This window comes from Amblyomma maculatum, chromosome 1 (assembly GCF_055883805.1).
Source record: "Amblyomma maculatum isolate TAMU_Amacu chromosome 1, ASM5588380v1, whole genome shotgun sequence".
NCBI lineage: Eukaryota > Metazoa > Arthropoda > Arachnida > Ixodida > Ixodidae > Amblyomma > Amblyomma maculatum.
Window position 1 is genome coordinate 408,585,266 of NC_139344.1, and position 21,932 is coordinate 408,607,197.

At 46.7% G+C, this 21,932-nt stretch overlaps 1 protein-coding gene across 1 annotated transcript; it reads left to right on the forward strand.

Moving 5' to 3' along the window:
* The first annotated feature begins 9,521 nt into the window (after positions 1-9,521).
* On the forward strand, positions 9,522-9,927 carry LOC146208899 (potassium voltage-gated channel subfamily KQT member 2-like). Its single transcript, XM_084587332.1, has one exon. The coding sequence runs from the start codon at positions 9,591-9,593 to the stop codon at positions 9,825-9,827; it is 237 nt and encodes a 78-aa protein (XP_084443458.1). The 5' UTR covers positions 9,522-9,590; the 3' UTR covers positions 9,828-9,927.
* The last annotated feature ends 12,005 nt before the right edge of the window (positions 9,928-21,932 follow it).

The following is a 21,932-nucleotide window of genomic DNA, read 5'->3' on the forward strand; positions in this document are numbered from 1 at the left end:
CCAGCGACGTTCACCTGGTGGGGCAGGTCGTCCAGCTTCACGCCGGCATTCAACTTCAACATCACCAGCCTCGTGGTCGAACCCTTATCGGCCACACCCTGTGCGTGCCACCGCTCCTTAGATATGTCGGTCACTTTGCCAAACGGCGCGAAAGCGAGCCGCACGTCCTCGTCAGGTACGCTGGGCAGCAGCCAGTGTAGCTTCATTCGGATGTCTCGGTTCGCCGGGTCAATCCCGAGGCATCGAGCAGATTTCACTTTCAGCTCACCCATTTGCACAATCTTCTTTACGCCCACGTCGTCCTTAAAGGTTACGGCCCAAACGTGGCTCATGCGGTACGCCCCGAGGGCGATAACTTCCGCCAGGAGCGATAGGGGAGCGAGCGTATCCCGGAAATTTTCCACCCGGTATGGGCGGACCCTGATGTCTCCGTGCAAGAATACAGTGTTTAGAACGAATCTTCCTGTAGGCAAACTAGACAATACGACCTGGTATTCTTCACCCGATGCAAAAATCCTGTCACCGCGGCTTGACATGGCCGCTGTAGCCGCTCCAACGGCGCTCGTCATAACACGTCCGTCACGCTCGGTGGCCGAGTGGAATGACTCTCTCTCTCGGCCACCTCGTCCGGATTCGCTGTGCACCCGACGACGGCGGCCCCAAGACTCAAGCAGGGCTTTGTAAAAAGGATAAAGGAAAAAGAGCGGACTAGATGGATCTGCTTGGCCTTGCACTATAGGGAATACCGCCGTAACCCTCCTAATTCTAATGCAGATCCACGTAGTCCACTCTTTAATGATACCAGGATTCCCCGCGATAAATTAATCAGGGAAATCAGCGAGGCATTTTGCATTCACAAAAACCACGACACATGCGTTAGCACCCCATCTGTTCTCATTCATGACTGTGAACTGCGGTATCTGGATTGTTAAGTTTCACGTTATCTTTTCTCAGTGCTGTTAGGTCTGCCCATGCATGCTCTTGGTTGGGAATGGAGTAAATATGTGTGTTCTTTTCAATAAAATTGTCATTTGCTAGTCAGCGCTGGTCTCGTCATCTTTCTACTCTCTTGTCTCCGTTGTTGCGCTGTTTTTTTGCTTAATTATGTACCAACTCGCTCAATTTGCCGTTTTACTGAAGGTCATTCGCAGGCACCCGGCGACTCCGGAAGCTATATAGCCAATTCTATTTTGGAGCGAAGCTCCACTTTTTGCATACAAAGCTGGAGGTTATGTAAAGTTGAGAAAATGACCTTGAAAGGAGCGCAGCTGGTAGCCATGCATCTTACCACGTCACTCACCGGGCTTCGCTCCGCGGCTGGTTGTACATAGACCGTGGCTGGTACGTGGGAAGACAGCGGCCCTCCGGCACTCGCTCGCTGGACAGCGCGCCTAACCACATGACAGGCCATTCTCCTGCTATAAGTGCAGGCGCTGTTAGGGGCTTCGCCCAGATAAAAGAATCAGTTGCAGGTGCCAGTCATTGGGCTGTCAATCGAAGATGTAAGGCCGAATATGAGCACCCTGCAGATGTCCGCTTTGGACCTTGTGCTCCGCAAGTTCTAGCTTGGGTGTGACCTGGAAGATTGGGACATTCAAATTGTCACCAACTACTTCACCGATCATAGGAGAGTCTTTGCATTAGACCGCAGAAAAGACTTAGCCAGTGTTGAACAATAAAGATTGACCAAGGTTTCAACAATAACACATGAACCAAAGTTAAATCTAGCCATGATTAACCGAGCTATTGCTCTGTATAACCAGATTCAGATGAGTTGAATCTCGGTCCATATTTTTCGAGGAGTAGTCATGCGGAAGTAAGGAGTTTATTGCTGTACAAAAATAATTGGGGATTAATACAAATGCGCAATCGGATTAATTTCAGTGTCGCTTCCGAGCTATTTCGGGCGAAAAACAGATCTTCGCTAAACTTCGCTGTTTCTTAATCCGTCGTGTTTCCTGCCGTCCTGCGTTCACGACGCCCCTGAATCAGACATTTGAGGTTCTTTCTTTTTTTTACTGGATCTTCTTGTTTCTGGCTATTCTCTCGTTTCTTATCAGATGTCACGCCTATCGTATTCTGTTCTATTCACACATTCCTATTATAATTTGTCTGTTCTTTATTTTTTTTTCAGGCGCACAGCATCCCATCACCACTCCCCGCTGTGTATATATTTTTCCTAGTTTAGCTCAATTTGAAGCCGCGATTGTCCAATTCGGCTCGCTTCATCCTTGCTCTAATGTGTAAGTTCGGCCGCCCAAGTGGAACAGACATGACATCTCATTTAGCGTGAGTATCAGGACCTGTACTTCGCATTAAGCATGATGAACGTAATGTCCAGCTACCAGTTAGCCGACCGATGAACTCTTTTAGATCACACTGCTTAGTAGACATCCGACTCAGGTGCTGGCAGCAAATTAGTATGAAGAACTTTTATATAACTATCATGTTTGTAAGAGTTAAGAAATGACAGAAAAAGTAAATCAATCTCCCAAGCGCTTGCATGAGGTTACCTGTTACTGTACAACTGGACACCTTTAGTCCCGGCGAAAAAAAAATGTGACGATGAAATATTACGACAAATTGTAGCAAGCATATTAAATTACTTTTGTCGAAAAGTATTTTTCCTGATGTGTATTTTTTTAGTACTCGCTAAAGCTTCTGTTTTATTTGTTAGTAGACTTATGCTGTTCAGAGGAAGGGTTCAAAGGGTTCAGAATAGTTACTCATTTTGTAAATATTAAGATAGAATGTATATGCAGTATCGTTCAGGAATGGTGTTTTTCCAATATGGTTTGAACATTTATAGCGCTCGTCAATCATACACTGTGTTTTTATGACGGCCACTCACCGTTCGAATTTCGGAAGTGATCTTGAACATGACTGTTTATATTGCCACCTGACGGTTCGAGGTAGCGCTTGAACGACGAAGTTAGAGACTCTCGCGCGCTTCGGCTAGCTAAGACTGTGGACTCTTGAGCTTGTGTCTTCGTGTTACCATTTCCCGGGAACCTCTGTCTTGACTGTGTGTATCTGCCCCTGTTGCCGATACCCATAAATCCCTGTCTTCGTGACAGTTTTGGTGGAGCCGCTGGGTAATTATCCTTTCAATGTCGCACACCCCTCCGCGAACCAACGACACCGAGCTTTTGCCTGTGGACACACCAGTTCATCGCGTCAGCCGGAGGAACCTGGGCCTTCCTCCCGAACATGGGCCCTTGGAGTCCACTTCAACAACGAGCCTCCGGCCAGCCACGCAAAGCACTACGTCGGTCATGCAAGGTACTCCTGTTTACTTTCAAAACCCCCGAGTGCCGAAATCGTTCTATGGCACTGCGCATGAAGACGTTGAGGATTGGCTAACTCAGTTCGAACGAGTCGCATCCTTTAATCAGTGGGACGACAACTTAAAGCTACGGAACGCCATTTTCTGCCTGGAAGACCATGCTTTGACATGGTATGAGAACCGAGAAGGCACAATAACATCATGGCCTCAGTTCCGCCGTCTTATCGTAGAGGCGTATGCCAGCCTGAATAGGCGTGAACGAGCAGAACGTGCTCTACAATCTCGGAAACAGATGCCAAACAAGTCCGTCATGATGTATGCTGAGGAAATGACGAAACTATTTCGACGTGCGGATCCCAACATGTCTGAAGAGAGAAAGCTGCGCCACCTGATGCATGGGGTTAAAGAACAGCTTTTTGCTGGACTTGTATGTAGCCCACCAACTACAGTTACCCATTTTTAACAGAGGCGGTCACCATGAAAAAGATCCTACACCAGCGCCGCTCGGCGGTCTACAACAGCCGAATCCTCGCTACGACTGCTGCCGAGCCTCTTACAGCTGCTGTAGGCAATACTGAACAGCTCCGAGATCTTATTCGTGCAATTGTACGCGAGGAACTGCAGAAGGTTTGTGACACGTTCCAACCCAGGGGTGATTCTCTCGCACATATGATCCGCGAAGAGATTCAGCAAGTCACGCAGCCATCTCTGCATGTTGCTGAAGCTCAAAGTACCCCTGTTTCTGATTATTATCGTCCGACTTACGCTGACATTCTCCGACGCCCAGTTCCCGTCCAAGCTCCGTTGTCTACGTTACCACCAACCCAGTGCATGCCCGTCCAGCAGCCAACGCAATACATTACTGTACAACAGCCAACGCGGTACGTGCGGCCACCGCGATCAAACATTCGACGAACGGACGTCTGGCAGGCCCCACGGAGCCGCCGCCTTTGCTACCACTGTGGGGAACCTGGTCACATTTTCCGTTGGTGCCCTTATCGGGAACTCGGACCGGAGGGTTCTTACACCAACGCACCTAGACGCACGTTCGGGCAACTACCTCGTGACATTGGAGACAACCTCGCACAAGAGAGCCTCCGGATGGCGCGCCGACAATCCAGGTCTCCATCCCCACATCGGCAAAACCCTTCAACAACTGGTGACTTCCCGCGAGCACCGCCTGGTCGCTCGCCAAGCCCCCACCGGGAAAACTGAGTAGAGCGACCTCCGGGGGCGGGGCCGCTAAATGTCAGCCCAAAGAAGTCCCCCCAATGAGAACAGATAAGGATTTTGGAGCAGAAACGACAGCATTTGGTTCACGAGACCGGCTATCGCTGGACATCCCTGTGTGCATCGATGGTCATAATGTCAGCGCTTTAGTGGATACCGGAACAGACTTTTCGATTTTGAGTGGGAAACTGGCAGCGAACCTTAGGAAGGTTATGACACCATGGTGTAGCACGCAAATACGCACGGCTGGGGGGCATGTAATTACTCCTATTGGACAGTGCACGGCTAGAATCCAGATTCGTACGTCAACGTTCGTTGTCAGCTGCGTCGTTCTCCGGGAATGTTCTCGTGATTTGATTCTCGGTGTGGATTTCCTGCGGGAATATGGCGCCATCATCGATCTCCGACAGCGAACGGTCTCGTTCTCAACGGAGAAAGCGGCTGCCAGCCCCACCGATGGCCAACTTACGTGCGCCCTACGGGTTTCAGCCGAGTGTGTTTCAGTGCCTCCCCGCTCCAGCGTGTTTGTGAGTGTTGTGTGCGACGGGCTTCGTGACGGGCCGATAATAGCTGAAAGCAACCGTTCGCTTTTATTTTCTCATGGCATCTGTGCAGCTCGAAGCTTAATTATTCTCAGCAATGGTCATCCTGAGCTTCTCGTCACGAACTTCACGAATGAATCTCGCCACCTCTATCGCCCTACTGCCATCGCTTTCGGCGAACTGTTAAAGGAAGTTTCTGAGTGTTTTGCGTCTGACATTATTGATACTTCCAGTGTTCTAGACCACATCGATGTTAGCAGTGACCTTTCTTTCTGTCAACAACGCTCCCTGCGTGCCTTACTGCTGGAGTACGCCCCGTGCTTTGCCTCATCATCGAAAGTCCGGCAAACTTCTATCACCAAGCATCGCATCTTAACGTCTGACGATGCCCGACCTATTAGACAGCAGCCGTACCGTATTTCGGCCAAAGAACGTTGGCAATTCGGACACAAGTCCAGGAAATGCTTAATGATGATGTTATTCAGCCGTCTAAAAGTCCGTGGTCGTCGCCAGTCGTGTTGGTTAAGAAAAAGGATGGCATGCTGCGTTTTTGCTTTGATTACAGGAAACTGAATGACATCACAAAAAAAAGGTGTATATCCGTTGCCCCGTATCGACGATTCACTCGATCGACTTCGCAATGCCAAGTTCTTTTCCTCCATTGATTTAAAAAGTGGTTATTGGCAGATAGAAGTGGATGAGCGCGATCGGGAAAAGACTGCCTTTGTGACACCCGATGGCTTATATGAATTTAAAGTATTGCCTTTCGGTCTGTGTTCAGCGCCAGCGACGTTCCAGAGAATGATGGACACCGTACTTGCTGGTCTTAAATGGTAAACCTGTTTGGTTTATTTGGACGACGTCATCGTGTTTTCAGAAACGTTTGACCAACATCTTAAGCGGCTGCGAACGGTATTGGACGCTCTTCGCTCGGCCGATTTGACACTCAAACCGGAAAAATGTCACTTTGGATATCAGCAGCTAAAATTTCTCGGTCATGTGGTTAGCGCTGACGGTGTCCGGCCTGATCCTGATAAAACAGCCGCTGTAGCCAATTTTCCCATCCCTACCACGAAGAAAGCAGTCCGACGTTTCTTGGGCCTGTGCGCGTACTATCGCCGTTTCATTGCCGATTTTGCCAAGATTGCAGAACCTCTGACGCGCCTGACACGTGATGACGTCCCGTATATCTGGTCTTCCGAGAAGCAGGAGGCATTCACCGAGCTGCGCCAACGGCTGCACAACCCTCCCGTTCTTGCACACTTCGATGAGGACGCTGCGACCGAAATTCACACCGACGCCAGCAATGTCGGTCTGGGTGCTGTTCTGGTCCAGCACCAGCAAGGCGAGGAAAAAGTGATCGCTTATGCCCGCCGCACCCTTTCTCGGCAGAATCAAACTATTCAACTTCTGAAAAGGAGTGTCTCGCCATCGTTTGGGCCACAATGAAATTCCGACCTTACCTCTACGGCCGTAAATTTAAAGTTGTGACAGACCATCATGCTTTGTGTTGGCTAGCTAGTCTTCGAGATCCATCAGGACGTCTTTCACGGTGGAGCCTTCGTATGCAGGAGTTTGATTACTCTATCGTTTACAAATCCGGACGTAAACATGAAGATGCTGACACACTGTCTCGATCACCCGTGGAGTTGGCCCATGACAGTACGGATGAAGACGCCCATTTTCTTGGCATTATCAGTTCCTCTGATTTAAAGGCCCGGCAACGGGCTGATCCAGACCTCAAAACTGTGATCGATCATCTGGAGGGTTTCGATTCTACAGTATCTCGACTGTTTGCTAAGAACTTGTCATCCTTCTGTACGCGCGACGGAATCCTCTACAAGAAAAGCGCCGGCAACAGTGACCGAGCCTATCTTCTAGTCATCCCTGCAGATCTCCGCGATGAAATCCTTCATGCTTGCCATGATGAACCCACCGCTGGACACTTAGGCTTTGCACGCACTCTTACCAGAGGGCGCCAGACCTACTACTGGCCCAAACTTACCGCCACCGTTCATCGATATGTTAGAGGCTGCCGCGAGTGCCAGCGACGCAAGACACCGCCATTGAAGCCAGCGGGTTTCCTGCAGCCTATTCCCCCACTGCTGGTACCATTCGACCAAATTGGTATGGACTTTCTTGGCCCTTTTCCTCTATCGTCAGCTGGCAATAAGTGGATTATTGTGACTACAGATTATCTGACACGTTACGCGGAAACTATGGCGGTGCCACGTGCAACATCCTCCGAAGTGGCACAATTTTTCATGACGCAGATTGTCCTCCGCCATGGCGCCCCTTCATACGTCATCACTGATCGTGGCAAGGCATTTACAGCGCGTATTCTTGAAGAAGTTTTCCAACTAAGCCAGACACATCACCGAAAGACTACTGCTTACCATTCTCAGTCTAATGGCCTTACTGAGCGACTAAACAAAACAATAGCGGACATGCTCGCCATGTATGTCGATGTCCGGCATAAAACATGGGACGAGATATTGCCTTATGTCACATTTGCATATAACACGGCCGTCCAAGAAACAAATCGATTCACTCCGTTTCGCCTAGTATACGGACGCGATGTACAGACCATGCTCGACGCTATGCTGCCATGTGCGGCTGACGACCAGCTGCTTACCGCTGACGCAGAAGAATTCACCAACTACGCTGAGGAAGCTCGTCAACTCGCCCGTAATCACATTACAAAGCAGCAAGCAACAGATGCACGCCGATATAACGACCGCCATCGCTATGTCGTGTTCCAGCCTGGTGACAAAGTCTGGGTGTGGACACCTGTCCGGCGCCCAGGCCTGTCAGAAAAACTTCTCAATCGTTACTTCGGACCCTACAGAGTGTTGCGTTGCCTCTCAGAAGTTACGTACGAGGTTATTCCAGACGGAACTGTTCCGAGTTCTAGTCGTCAGTGCTCGTCTGACCTGGTGCATGTGCTTCGCATGAAGCCGTATTTTACCCGCTGAAAGTCGTAATTGCCATCCGGAGCAGTTTTTTTTTTTTTCTGTGAGCTTGCGGTTTTTTTTTCGAGGGGGTGGGGGGGAATAATGCCACCTGACGGTTCGAGGTAGCGCTTGAACGACGAAGATCTTAGAGACTCTCGCGCGCTTCGGCTAGCTAAGACTGTGGACTCTTGAGCTTGTGTCTTCGTGTTACCATTTCCCGGGAACCTCTGTCTTGACTGTGTGTATCTGCCCCTGTTGCCGATACCCATAAATCCCTGTCTTCGTGACAATATTATATTGTATATTTTGTACTTTTGATAAATGTTATGTTTAAGTTTCATTATTTAAATTGTGCTGAACAAACTAATCACCGAATTCTTTCCGTGCATGTGTTGACACACGTGTACAAGTCTTTCTCTGCACTTGCGCAATATTGGTGGCAGGTGGTGAACTTGTCGAAATATTCAGCAGCTCGGTCTCCCTCCCTCCTGCGGTTTGAAGAGAAATGAAGAAATTGAGGTCACTGCAGAAACTGCATTGAGATATTGTGAAATCATAGCGCTGCGGTCGTGACGCTGAGACCCATGCATCTACCTACTGCATTAAGATCTGACCGCCAATCTTCCACTTACGATGCTGCCACTCGACAATGTGCAATATTTTGGAGTGAGAAATCGGTGTCTCGATGCGTTCAGGGTACTGTTTGACGCAGCCTTCTAATTGCCTGGCTCTCTGACGCCATCAAAACACTGACGTTGCTGGTTGTAACATAATATACTCATGATGTCACATACCTAATGATGTCATCAACTTATGGCTTCACATGACCCATGACTTCACATGACTTACGACAGTGTCTCATGGAGGTCATCAAACCACTGATGTCAACTTATACTCGGGAGCGACTTTTTGAAATTTCAGTTCCATATTGTTTTTTTTTCTCCTTATTTACTGTCTCGGTTGTTTCCTTAAGCGCCCTACGGCATCCTTACACTGGACGAGGAGAAATACTAAACCGTTCTCACGAGCCCTTGGCTCACTCGGCATGGAATCGGAGGGATGGTGGATCGACTCCTGGAGGCGACATGACATTTTTCTTAAGCGTCACTTCGAGGAGACGCGTTTTGCGGGCACATTTTGCGGACACAACATAGAGTAGTGAGGATTTCGGATTAAAAATTTGCAATTGTAATAATCACTATTGCAGTCCTGGCTGCAGGAAACTGTGGGCCTGTTTAATGCGCTCGAAACAGCGGCTCAGTATGTAGGCGCTTTCAGGCCCCTCAGGCCGGATCGACAACGGTACGGCAGCCAGCCGGCGGTTGAAGGCCTGTAAACAGCGCTCTGGATCGCGGCTTCGAGCCGAGCGAGTGGTGCCCCTCCAGCGGCGCGTGGTGCCGGCGAGATCCGCGCCGCGGTGCCGCAATCGTCCTGCGCGAGCCCCCTGGTGGCGGCGCGGGAAGGTGTTGCGCTTCGGGCGGTCGCTTCGAAGACGTCGCGTCGGCCCGCGGTCGGCCTGGTCGGTCGTCCTCCTCCTCTGGGCGCCGGCGGAGCGGGGGGCGGAATGCCGGCCGCGCCATGCAGGCGCTCACGGACATGGAGCTGGCCCGGCTCGAGCAAGGCGGGCCACGGCACGGCGGCAGCCTGCTGTCGCTGCACACCAGCCTGCCGTCGAGGACGTCGCTGCTGGGCAAGCCCCTGAAGGTGGGCACCCACCCCAGGGACGCGAAGTACCGCAAGAAGCAGACCTTCATGTACAATTTCCTTGAGCGGCCACGCGGATACAGGGCAGCTGCGTACCACATCTTCCTGTGAGTACTGGCCTACTCCCTCACTCTATGGCACGCGCGACGAACTCGCTTCACTTGTGGCGCTCAGCACCGCCGATCGACTCATGGTTGCTACGCGTGCGCTGCCGCTGGACCACGTATGAATGACACAACATTCCTAGCGGCACGCCTTCAGTAAACGCACTTCAAACTTTGATCTCGCAAGCGGTTGATTGTGAAAAGCCGCAGGCTATCAGCGCTTTTGCGCTAGTCAGCGGCACAACTCTACCGCTTTCGTCGTGGTCGGCAAACCGACTGCCAACCCGTCACCTTTAACGTACGCTCGACGACCAACACCGGCCGTCGTTTGGTGCTGAAAAAAATGCGGCGCCTTTTGCACGAAAGCTGAGCTTTCGATGTACTTTGCTGTCACGAGTACACGTAGCGCGAATCACGGATCTCGGCTTCCAGATGGCCGTCGGCATACTAGCCGCATGCAGAGCGATGAAACACACTGTGAGAGATCGGTCATTTCCGTACTCCTCGTACTTCAAGGAAGGTCCGAATCCTGATCGTCCGACTGGAGTTTCCTACTGGAATATTGCTCTTTGCAATGCTCTTTCGACTTGAGGCACTCGGAGCAAAGATGACCGTGTTGAAGACAGGAACAAGAATTTCAACTGCAGTCGCGTTGTTTGAACTCAGGATAGCGGTAAAAAGAAACTAGGTAAAATGACATCATTTAAAACACCTGACTGTGACACATGAGCGCCCGTGTTCTACCATAACTATATTTTCTTTGAACACTAAGTTGGCAAGGGAAATGGACCGCCCTATGTACTTGTTCCTTTCTCCGTAGTGTTTTGCTTGAAAAGTTCATGCGCGAAGAAGTTTACAGTACGTTTAATCGCGTCACATCACACAGTAAATGGCTTCTTAACTGTATATGTTTTCTGATCCGGCTTTATTGTAATGAAGAACATGCATGTACTTAGTTCCACTTGTTAATGTAGGCATATCAAGTGTAAGGTCGATGAAGAGTAATATGGAAAAAGGTAGCACTACGGACTCTTTCAGATGTGCAGACGCTATAAGGAACGATGGATGACAAAACCACAAGAGCAGCAGCTGCACTCGCTCCGCACTGTAGTATGAATAACATAAATCTGTTGTTATAATAAAATTGTGTTTTCTTTGCGCTAGTGTACAAGTGTGCAGACCTTATAAGTTTATAAGTAGGTCTGAAACAATTATGTTCTTCGGTGCGCAAATATAGCTTACTATCAAGAATTCGTAAAGCCCGGTAAGCTCACTCTATGTTTGCCCAACTTCGCGAGAGAAAATGTTTCCTGTAACTATATTTCTTATCTATTGATTCATCCTACAATAATACCGAGTACTTAATATGGTGCTTCTTTTCCACTGTACAACACGTTGCATAAAGGGAATTCCGCGACAATAATAACTATGTTAACCATTCAATTATGGCTGTCACTTCTTGTGGATTCTGTAGTTCACTGCAAACCATCGTGAATGACGCACACAATAGTATTCTGGGGTAAGCAGCTAGCATTGCGGTCGCGTAGCTTAATAATACTAACTTGTTTGCTGCTTAAGCCAGCGAAAAAAAAAAAGGAAAGAAGGCCCCAAGTGTCATCACATACGAGCACACCATGCGTTCACCCACACTTATTAATTAAGATAGCATGAAAAGATTTTTGTGCTGTTACATTGCTACCGGTCGCTATCTCGTTTATTAACTCGCTCGTGGACAACGATTTTCCACCTTAACATTTTACTCGCTCCGGTAAGTTCAGGCGCACCATACTGAGAGGCCGAGTACGCGACCTCCATGGGGACTGCGAACTGGGGCTATCAGTGAAGAAAGGATTTCTTTATTAACCATGCGAAACGTACTTCATCGAGAGTTGTTCTTAGAGCAACGGTATCTGCAAAAAATATGAATCAGTATATTCGTTCTGCGTGCGTGTGTAACTTCAAGAAGTGAAATAATTGACCGGATTAGTGACCAAGTAGTTCGTCCATATTACACCATAAGAAAAGCAAGTATCGTAAGAAAAACCTTCACCTTATTCCTGCTGTCGCTGGAATCCTCCGTATGGCGGATACCGACCTTCCTCTCTGTCCATTATTTCCTTGAAGTAATTCTCCGGGTTGGTGGTATCCCCAAGCTTCGCCGCGACCGCTCCCAAGCGGCGACTTAGAGTGACGGCTCGTGGAACACGCAGCAGGAAGGGAGACATAAGCATAAAATAAAGCGAAACAGATGGATTTTACATCCTACCGCTCGCTTTCTGTGTAGCCTGTGATCTGCGCACCTGGACGGGTCATGAATAAGTGAGGTAAACGGGCTGGGGATCTCTCCGTCTTTCTTTTCTCTAGCTCGAAGACCAGTTCTATCGCAACATCTCACCAGTATTCGTATACTGTACAACTACACTTTCGGCCAGTGTGCAACGTTAACGTTTTTAATTCATGCATCTTGGGTTAGCGTGGTTTAGTTGACCCGCCTTCAATTTGCCTGCACCGGTGAAGCAAAACGTAGGTCAGGCAGGTAGATGTTTCACTGATGGTCTTGCTAGGCAGTGAACAGTGGACTTAATTCCTGGATGAAAAAAGCTAGAACATGCGACGATGGTAATGCGGCTGAACAAATGGCTTAGTCGGTATGACGCTTTACGGGTACGTCGTCGGTACTACGAAATTCGTCTACTGGTTAACTTTCCAGATGTTCACGAATGTGGGCATTGTTTTCAGAGTTGTGCACGTCTCATCTGTTACGCTGATTGTTTTTCTTGTTTGATGTTGCTGGGCCTGTCTGCACTTGTTCGACTGCTTTCGCGCTTTGCAGGGTGATATTGTGCTTTCTCGCTGGCAGCTGCGAGGAGTCAGCCGGAAGCTTAATATCCGTCAAGCACAACCAGAGGGCACGACACGACATCGACACTATCCAATGATCTCGTATTTCTTTTGCCAGCAGCAGAGCGCGTTGTTCTACCGAATTTCTTGGCTTTTATTACCCCCATCCGGCTATCGACACTCCCATTCTCTCTCTCTCTCTCTCTCTCTCACACACACACACACACACACACACACACACACACACACACACACACACACACACACACACACACACACACACACACACACACACACACACACACACACACACACACACACACACACACACACACACACACACACACACACACACACACACACACACACACACACACACACACACACACACACACACACACACACACACACACACACACACACACACACACACACACACACACACACACACACACACACACACACACACACACACACACACACACACACACACACACACACACACACAGAGAGAGAAACCTGAGTGCCTTTTCTGTTGGTACCGCCTCCACTGTATTAATTGGACTGATTGCCAGCTGTGCACGCACACGCCCTTGTGACATGCCATCGTCGTCTTGTCGAAGAAGACGATAGCCTCAGCACGCCTGCTAAGAACGCGCAGTTTGTTCTACGTGGCTACAGGACAAAATGCCGGCGGTTCGCTCTCCCGTTGCCGCCTGTCACAGCGGGTCCTGCCATAATATATTTGTATAGACCCGATGAGGAGTGTCTGTGGTTCACCTCTACACTTCTATTCCGATGCACATTTCAAGGACATTTTGTCTATTTAAGCTACTGAGTCATAAACATTTCTACTGCTTTTTATGGGTAGTTTTTTATTGATAGGGACAATTGTGTCCATGAGTTTCTGAGATTTTATCTCTCTATTTGTGTTTTGTGTTTATAGTTGGTTCTTAACATATCGCTCAGCACAAATGTAATGCTTTTATGGCCTCATTTTCCGACCAAGTTCCGTTAATGGGCAGTTAAATTGCCTAATGGGCTTTGGAAGTAAGTGAATGCCTACAAAAAGTGTTTGCTCTCCCTGTAGCCGCCGATGCTTCTCTTCATGACCTTGTAATGGAGGCTTTTTGGTCCACTTATTCAGGAATCATGATAAAAAAGCGATAGCACCGAGAAAGCAAAACATGAATGAATATATATATATATATATATATATATATATATATATATATATATATATATATATATACACTAAAAAAAAGATGGACATCTGCACTTCTAATAGAAATATATGCTCATGTTACTCAATTACTCAGTATGAAAGGCAACAATCAGTTTTGCACAAAAAGTCGCATTAATTTGTTATTGCTCCCCTGAAGTCGAAAATTACTCCCATTCCATTCCATATTCCATCAAATCTAGATAGGGAGTAGGAAATACGTTGCTGTCACAAATGAATATGCAGTGTTCGCTTATTGTATGTTAAAACGTTTTTTCATCGAATCATTCAACGAGTTTATTCATCAAATATGTAAATTCAGGCTAATTATTGTAATCGAAGAAGACATTTTATTACCCTACAAAGACAGTCGTAGCGTGCTTAAACAGTGCGTATAAGCATGCTCGTCGGTGATCTTGAATAACCCTTGCAAGGTTTCAAGGTGTAGCTTGTGTGTTTCGGCTTTTGTTTTCCTTTCTGCAGCAGTTATCATTCACATTGTTTGGGAATTTCTGGGTCTGTCAGTGCAGTTATATTTAGAAGACACAATGCGTGCTGATATCTCTGGCATTCTTTCTTTTTTACAATTGCATAATTTTTATAATTCTTTATGTTTGAGTCATTGAATCATATGTGGGTTTCACGCATATGCTGGAAAGTTTTTGTTGATACAAGTTTCTTTTTTTATTACAGAAACCAGTTTTAAGCCTTATAAGAGGGTTAAAGCTTGCTCTAACTTTCGTTTTAGCGTTGCGTGTTTTTACTGCACTTTATGTAATGACTACGCTTACTTGCTTCTTTTAGTGAATTGGGGCAAAATAATTTCTCTAGCACGCCTTCGCAATTGTTATGATACAAGAGCTCCATCACAGTTTCCATAGTCCCATATAGTCCCATGTTGCCTCAAAACCACTGATTTTTTTTTCTAACGTCTTTTGAACAAAGGCTCACCTGTATAGCTTAAACTTTTAACGAGTACAAATCGTGCGTTTTTCGTCGACTTTGGGGTTGTTAAGCCATGTTATGGAGAGATGTGCTGTTTCCGATTTATACAGTGAGCCTTCATATGACAGATATGAAAACTGAGGCCGGTTTTGGCCGCTATACTTAGGAGTAACTCTTATGAAGTTGTAAACTGTCTCTGTGAGCCTGGGTAAAGGCAGTATTTCATCTCAGAAGGGTTCATTATTCCCATTTTGTAATTTCTGATTTACTGCATATGAAATTAACGTCAGCAGCCATTGCTCGTGCAATGGTTTCAGTGACATGGCCACTAAGAAAAAAATAAATTCTCAATGCAACACAATAAAAATAACGTAATAAACACATTAAAATTTTGTTACAATGACAGGTGGTTTATAAGAAACGCTGATTAGGCGTCAAAAGTTTCACTATCTAAGAATCTTGCATCAAAGGGTTTCCCGAGCACTGCAGTCAGTTGGGACTGCTGATACTGCTGATAGATCACATTTAAGGGAATTGTCTACGCTTCCACGTATGGAAAGCTTTTCCTACTTTTCAAGCCAAACAGAATTAAGGGCCTTCACTGCTACCGCCCCAAAATTAAGTCTCTGCTGTTAAAACTTGATATAACGAAGCTGAGGGAAGCCACTAATCATTTCGTTAAATCGGAAACTTTGTTAAATTCAGCGAGGCCTTTTTCGCATAGTTAATTCGATACTTTCGATTATATAGTCTCTCAGCATCACATCGGCGAGCGTAATTGGGTAGAAAATGAAATTACGGCCTGCGGAGACAAACGACACCATTAGCGCGTATGAAAAGAAACCAGGAAAATTGTTACCTCAATAAAAGAGTCCCATGAGACTACACATTTATCTCCCAGAAAATAAGCCGGTGATCTTTACTTGCGCGCGCTCTGTCAGTGACCGCGCGGATTCCTCTTAAGCTTGAAGTGCGTCCAGTACGTATTTTGTCCCATCGAGTGTTCCGTCAAACTGCCACAGCAGATTAAAGGCGTCAACCACTTAACCCTCCATTTGGTCAATTCGGTTCACAATTATGAATTTTCCTTTTATCAGTGTTGTTTGGTAAAAGCGGTAGAAGGCGCCCTGCGATATTACCGTTGGCTTGCAATCAAATTTTGGGCGTTATCTACAAAACAGGCAAAACGTTAACGCTCTTTCAAAGCAATTTTTCGAACAAAAATGAGTTAAATAGAATGAAATCGCGAAATTGGTTTTGCTATTGCATGTTACTCAAAGTATTGGACCTCATGGGTGCCTGAGGGGGATCGAGGTGTCTTTTTAAATCGGGAGTTTCGCCAAATCCGCTTTTGACTACATTTTGAGCAATACGCGAAGCTTTTATCGAAAAAAAATCTTGCACAAAATCGGTCATTTGATTTGCTATAACGCAGGCATTCCACGGAAGAAAGTTTTGCTGTGATTCCGACTATTCGCTTTGCACATCACAGGTCTACTTGAAACCCCCATGCCAGCGATTTCTACCAAGGATATTCTTTTGTTCGATCTATCGCGCAATATTGCGTGCACTGCAGAGTTGATACAGCTAGCAAACACATCGTTAGCGGTCTCACACGCACTCGTGACTATTAACCGTGAGAACTTGTTATTTTGAGCTCGCGACGTTTGCGCTGTTTCTAGCACTGTCTTGCTATAGTTTCTAATTTCTATCGTTGTTTCGCCTAGGCTGACTATATTTAGTCATAGAATGTTTCCTGCTAGTCGTTCGCAACGGTGTTTTTTTTTTTTTTTTTTTTTTTGTGTGTGGAGATGGCGGAATGCGGTGTTTCGAAACAGCTATGCCAGAAATCAAAATACTATTACTCGGCTGTTTATGTCATACTAAGTCATCATATACCACCTGATATAAGGGGAGATTTTATTGGTCTGTGCTAAATAGTTAATTTTACCTATCCCCGAAAAAGCTGATCATATTTGCACACTTTACTGTTATTTAGGACATTTCGTGTGTTGAGACACTCAGACGAACCTCCAGCCATCCGAGTAATTAATTCCACTGCAGCGTGTCAACAGCCTTAACCTAGGGATCTTTTCAAGGGCAGAAGACGTTTGAACAAGGATAAACAAAAACAAAAATGTGTATCCTGAGCTCGGCAAAACTAATAGAAATATGCATAGTAAGTAGAAATCTACAGAGAAGATTGACTATCACCATAGTTGGTGATGCGACATTTAGGGCAGCTATGGAGGTATTCGATGCTAGGCGATCGCACACAGAACACTCGGTATGTGGCGAAAAATAGCATTGACGCCAGTATCGCGCTCCCGCTGGAGCAGAGGGTTTCACAGCAGACGCCGTCGCAGAGGGAGCGTGATAGATTATGCCACTAACTCTCGCTTCACTTCGCTCCTAGCACTTTTTCATTTTTCTTCTCACTCATTCCTTCTCACACTTCCGCTGTACACTTCTCCTCCTTGGTTTCTTCCTCAACTCGTTCTCTTTGCTGCGACAATACTTTCTTCGTCCACTGTCCTCCTCCTTTCATCTACCGCTCGCGCCGCCGAGGCCAACGCTGTTGAACCCAAGTGCAGGCACATATCAGCTTCTGCACTATAAAATGATCGGGCTTAAGTACAGCAACGAACCTGCAACTGTAGAATTCGTTGCTTAGACATGCTGCTGCCTGGCATCGATCTCGGCATTGGAAGAAGCCACAAAGAAAAGCGACGTTCCTTCTCCCCTGCACATTGGTATACATTCAGCCAAAACCCACGTGATGATATCAAACGCAATGTTCACAGTTTAGACGGGTTGCTGACAGCCCCAGAGTGCTCTGCTCTGCTGGAATTACAGGCGCTTGCGTTCTTTGTTCATCACAGCCATAGCTGCATTCTCTAGAGGAGAAAAACCTCTCCCGTATTTCTCGCAAATCAACAACAACAATGTGCTGTGGCAGATGCCTTGGCCGACTGATGTCTTGCGACCTCCATCTCATCGACCTGCCTGACATTTTAATGCTACGATTGCTACGTGCTACGATTGCTTTCTGTCCGTGTCCATTTCATTGCCCTTGACGACAATCGGTGGTCTTGTCTTCGAATTGCGTATCCTGACCATGCCATTTTCTTTTTTTATTTTCTTGTTGCGACTAAGGTGTCATTAAATCGCGTTTGTTCTTGTGATCCAGTCTGCTGCTATCTTCTCTTTTAACACCGTAATGTGATGCAGGTCTATATTAATGCCGCTGCTGCACTTTTCTCTAGCGTCACTATTTGATGTCCCTGACAGCCATCAAGTGTCGGCTGCAGAACTGATGTCGATGTCTGCCTTCTCGCGCCCCTTCTTTACACGAAATACTGAGATGCAGATGTACCAATACTCCGTCGTCATTTTGTCATATGCATCTCCAATAGCAGTGCAATTCCAGTGCGCTTCAATGACAGGCGAAAACGCGCGAAAACGGTGTCGCCTTCCTCTACTTGTATTCGCTGCATGTTCGATCAACACTCCGGCCATCTTTTCACTGCTGCTATGTAGTCGTGAGCAGCGCTCCAGCATACAGCTGCCACGGGCTGGTAGAGGCATTGTAGCCCAGAGAGCAAATGTAGATTCTTGAATTTTTGACTTTTCATATTATGTGCAGAATTTTCAGTTCAACACCTTTGTACTTACAGTGTCATCTTGTCAGTGTGCAAGATCCAGTTCAGTGGCAACCGACAGAAATGATCGGGAAAGAAAGAAAAAAGTGCGAAGGTACATAGCGCTGGTTAACGAATCACGATATAATTGGAGGCCATACTGCCCTTCACTATACAATTAGGAGCACAAATACCGAAGCGCAATAAATTTCATATCATATTTACTGCGCCCTTGTATTTTTTTATTCACTTCTTGCTCACAGTCACGTTTGTCGCTATTGGGGCAGCCAGATCAAGGTAGTCAACATGTTCTAATCGAAGTTAGTTTAACACATGCAGTGCAGGATATCTTGCTTCGCAGCTGAGAACGTGTTTCATTCTGCTGCTCTTTGTGTATACGCCGCCGAAAACTGTTTGCTGTTCTGAAAAAAAAAAAGAGAAAATAAATCCAATGCTACGCCGAAATTTACAGCAGCGTACTTTTTTATCCTCTAGTGCAAGTCCATGTTGCAGATAAGGACAATATTTAGTGCTCACCACAGGGCAGCGGGATGAGGTAAATCTCATTATGGACGCACTCCACGAATCGGTAGTTCCAGAGTACCCGTTCAGACACAGCTTGTTTATACTGTTTGAGGTTCCCGAAATGCATATTGCGCGGTAGCGTTTTTTTAAGTAATGGATTTACATTATTTCTTCCTGGTCTCTTGTTTTGCGAACTAATCAAGATTTGTCTGCTAGATTCTAGCCACCGACACGCGCATTAGGCGCAGCACCAGGTTTATGGAGGGGGCGCGCTCATTGTGCGAGCGATACTTGCTGAAAGCGTGCTCTGCAAAAATGTGAGTTCAAAGTTGCTATTTTCACGAAATGCAGGGGCGCTGACTTTAAGGAGGACAAAAAGCAATGACAAGTGATTCGATTGTACGCACAGGAATAAAGCATGCCGCCGTTCGGCTGAATTTTCTTTTAATTTTTACAAGTACCCGAAGCAAAACGAAGGTATTATTGCAGATAAGGCGTTGTAAATAACTTGACGGTCTGATCCGTGCTGAGTGCACCACCGCCGGAAGGCAGATATGCTGTTCAGAGTTTTTGGTCTTATGCGTGCACAAGGGACGACGCAATATAAGTTGTCACGAAAGAAGGCTTAATGCACTTATTTCGATACGACGCATAAATAATCCGGGGATGACAGTGTATCTATGACGTGTCTGACTCAGATAAACTCCCGTTTTCATTGTGTTGGAATAAAATTCGTTTTTAATTTAATTTAATGCCTGTGTCGCGAGTTCCAGGTGAGCTTGAAAGCAGTCGGGAAAGTAATTCTGCACAAGCATAGTTACGATATTTATTGCATGCGGTGAGTTGATCAAGCAGGCACTAACCAGCACTCTCGAGCTAGAGAATAATTTAGGCGGGTGCGGATTTTTTTTTTTTTTTGTTACGGCTCTCTAGTATTCGAGTATTGCAGAGCAGTTGATCCGAATAGCTTTGCGCGTGTGATTCCATTGCCCTGGCGCTCGATAGAGGAGGGCTTAACCATGCTCAAATGCGACATCATTGTCGATGCCATGTGCGTGCCCAGGATACCATGAGGTACCGTCGTCATCATAATGGTCATCATCGTAAATCTTACTATAACAATTGCAGGGTCAATGCTTCTCCCATATCCATCCATTTTCCAATAAACCAGTGCTGTACGTGTCAGCTGCATCTATTTGATCCATGCAAATTGCCTAATGCCATCCGCCCCGCTAATTTCATTCGGAGCCCTGGCGCGATAATGAAACAGAAGGTATGCTTGCGCATAAAACCCGCGAAAAACATACCAGGGAAATCTTTGAAGCTCTTATCATTGACCGGAAAGGGGCTTCATGCGCAAGCATACCTTCTGTTTCATTATCGCGCCATGAGCTTGGCTATCTTAACTCGTAATGATTAGCATGGCATTTTTTTGTGTTGGCGTTGTGGCGCTTCTTCTTCTCTCTTTTTTTTTTGTTTTCATTCCCGCGCATCTGTCGCTCAGTGTATTCATACGCTCGCTTTGAACACGTTCAGTTATTAGTCTGGCGCTCATGCTGTATCTACTTCCTGGTGCTGTCTTCTGCGCCATTTTCTATTACCATGATTAGTGCTTGTTTCCTGCTTAATCCTTAAGATGACGCTATGATTTAACGCGATATCGTGAAGGGCTCATTCCTGCATAAAAATCGGGCGTCAACTTTGTCCCTGTTAGCGAAAAATCAAGAAGAATCCCCTGGCAGGAGTTAAATGACAGGTGACATGGTTGTAGCGTAGTAGTCAGTCAACACAGACCAATGAGATCCCAGCGTTCCTTTTTTATAGGTTACGAAAGGCCGAGTGAGATGGATAAGTCGCTTTCGCAGGTTGTCGAGCATGCGGGTGCTTTCAATGGCTAAGTAATGAACGGAACTTGATAATAGGTTTGGGAGTACCCATTGTGGTGCATGTTTTCCGCAGATTTCGTTCTTGCACAAACATGGTGGAGTTAGTGGAGTTGTCTGTATCCATGACTGGAACGACTACACCAAGATATATGAGAAAGTGTATCGCCTCTATTCAATACATATGCGAAGGTACGCGAAGCGAGGTTTGAAGGCTCAATTCTTGTGTTTTTTTTTTACCTATTGCGGCACGCTGACAGAAAGCGCAGGCTATCTCTGAGTGTTTCAGGTCTTATGGGCACGGTAGACCACGACATTTGTGCGACTCGTTTACTTGACAGACGCAACACGACGACCCCACCTCTGTAAGTTGGGTATAGTTCCACTTTTATTCTGAGAAACAGAAAGACAAAATATGCTTATGAGCATGCGCTCTTCTAAAAACAACACATGCATCAGTGCGTGCTGAATGTACGCGTGGCTCGTGTCGTGCAGCAGAACCGACAGCGGAGAGGCAGGCGGTATTTGCATTTCTGGTCAGAGGGTCGCGTGTCACACGTTTCCACATTATGCGGCCTCACCACTGCCGGCAACGGCACAGGGAACCCGGAGAAACGACGGGGAGAAGACGGCGTGGAAACAGCTTCACATAAACACAGCAAGGGTATCCTGTGCCACCGCATACCTCGCGTACGTGAAGAATAACCAAAGGTCGCTCTAAGTCGACAAAACACGGAAAGAGGAAACACACGGAATTTTCGCCGCTTTAAAAGGCGGAGACGTAAATACGATATCTGCCGCTATAGACCTTGCAGCTTTTAAAGAGAACTATGCAACTCGTGGGTTTTCTTTTTGGGACGTCGGAACAAAAGACGTGAGTGATTTCGACTTCTATAGAGATTGCGTTATAAACAAGGACATCAGGCAGACCTTTTGAATTAAAGCGTTTTGCGAGTGCGGGCACTGAGCAGCTTTATATTTTTTTTTTCAGAATGACCTAATAATTTTACTTCGTATGTGCAGTAAATTACACGGTAAGGCGTATGTTTTCTGCA

What these genes read in the sequence shown, in the direction of transcription:
- LOC146208899 (XM_084587332.1), top strand. Translation starts at nt 9,591, where the DNA reads ATGCAGGCGCTCACGGACATGGAGCTGGCCCGGCTCGAGCAAGGCGGG.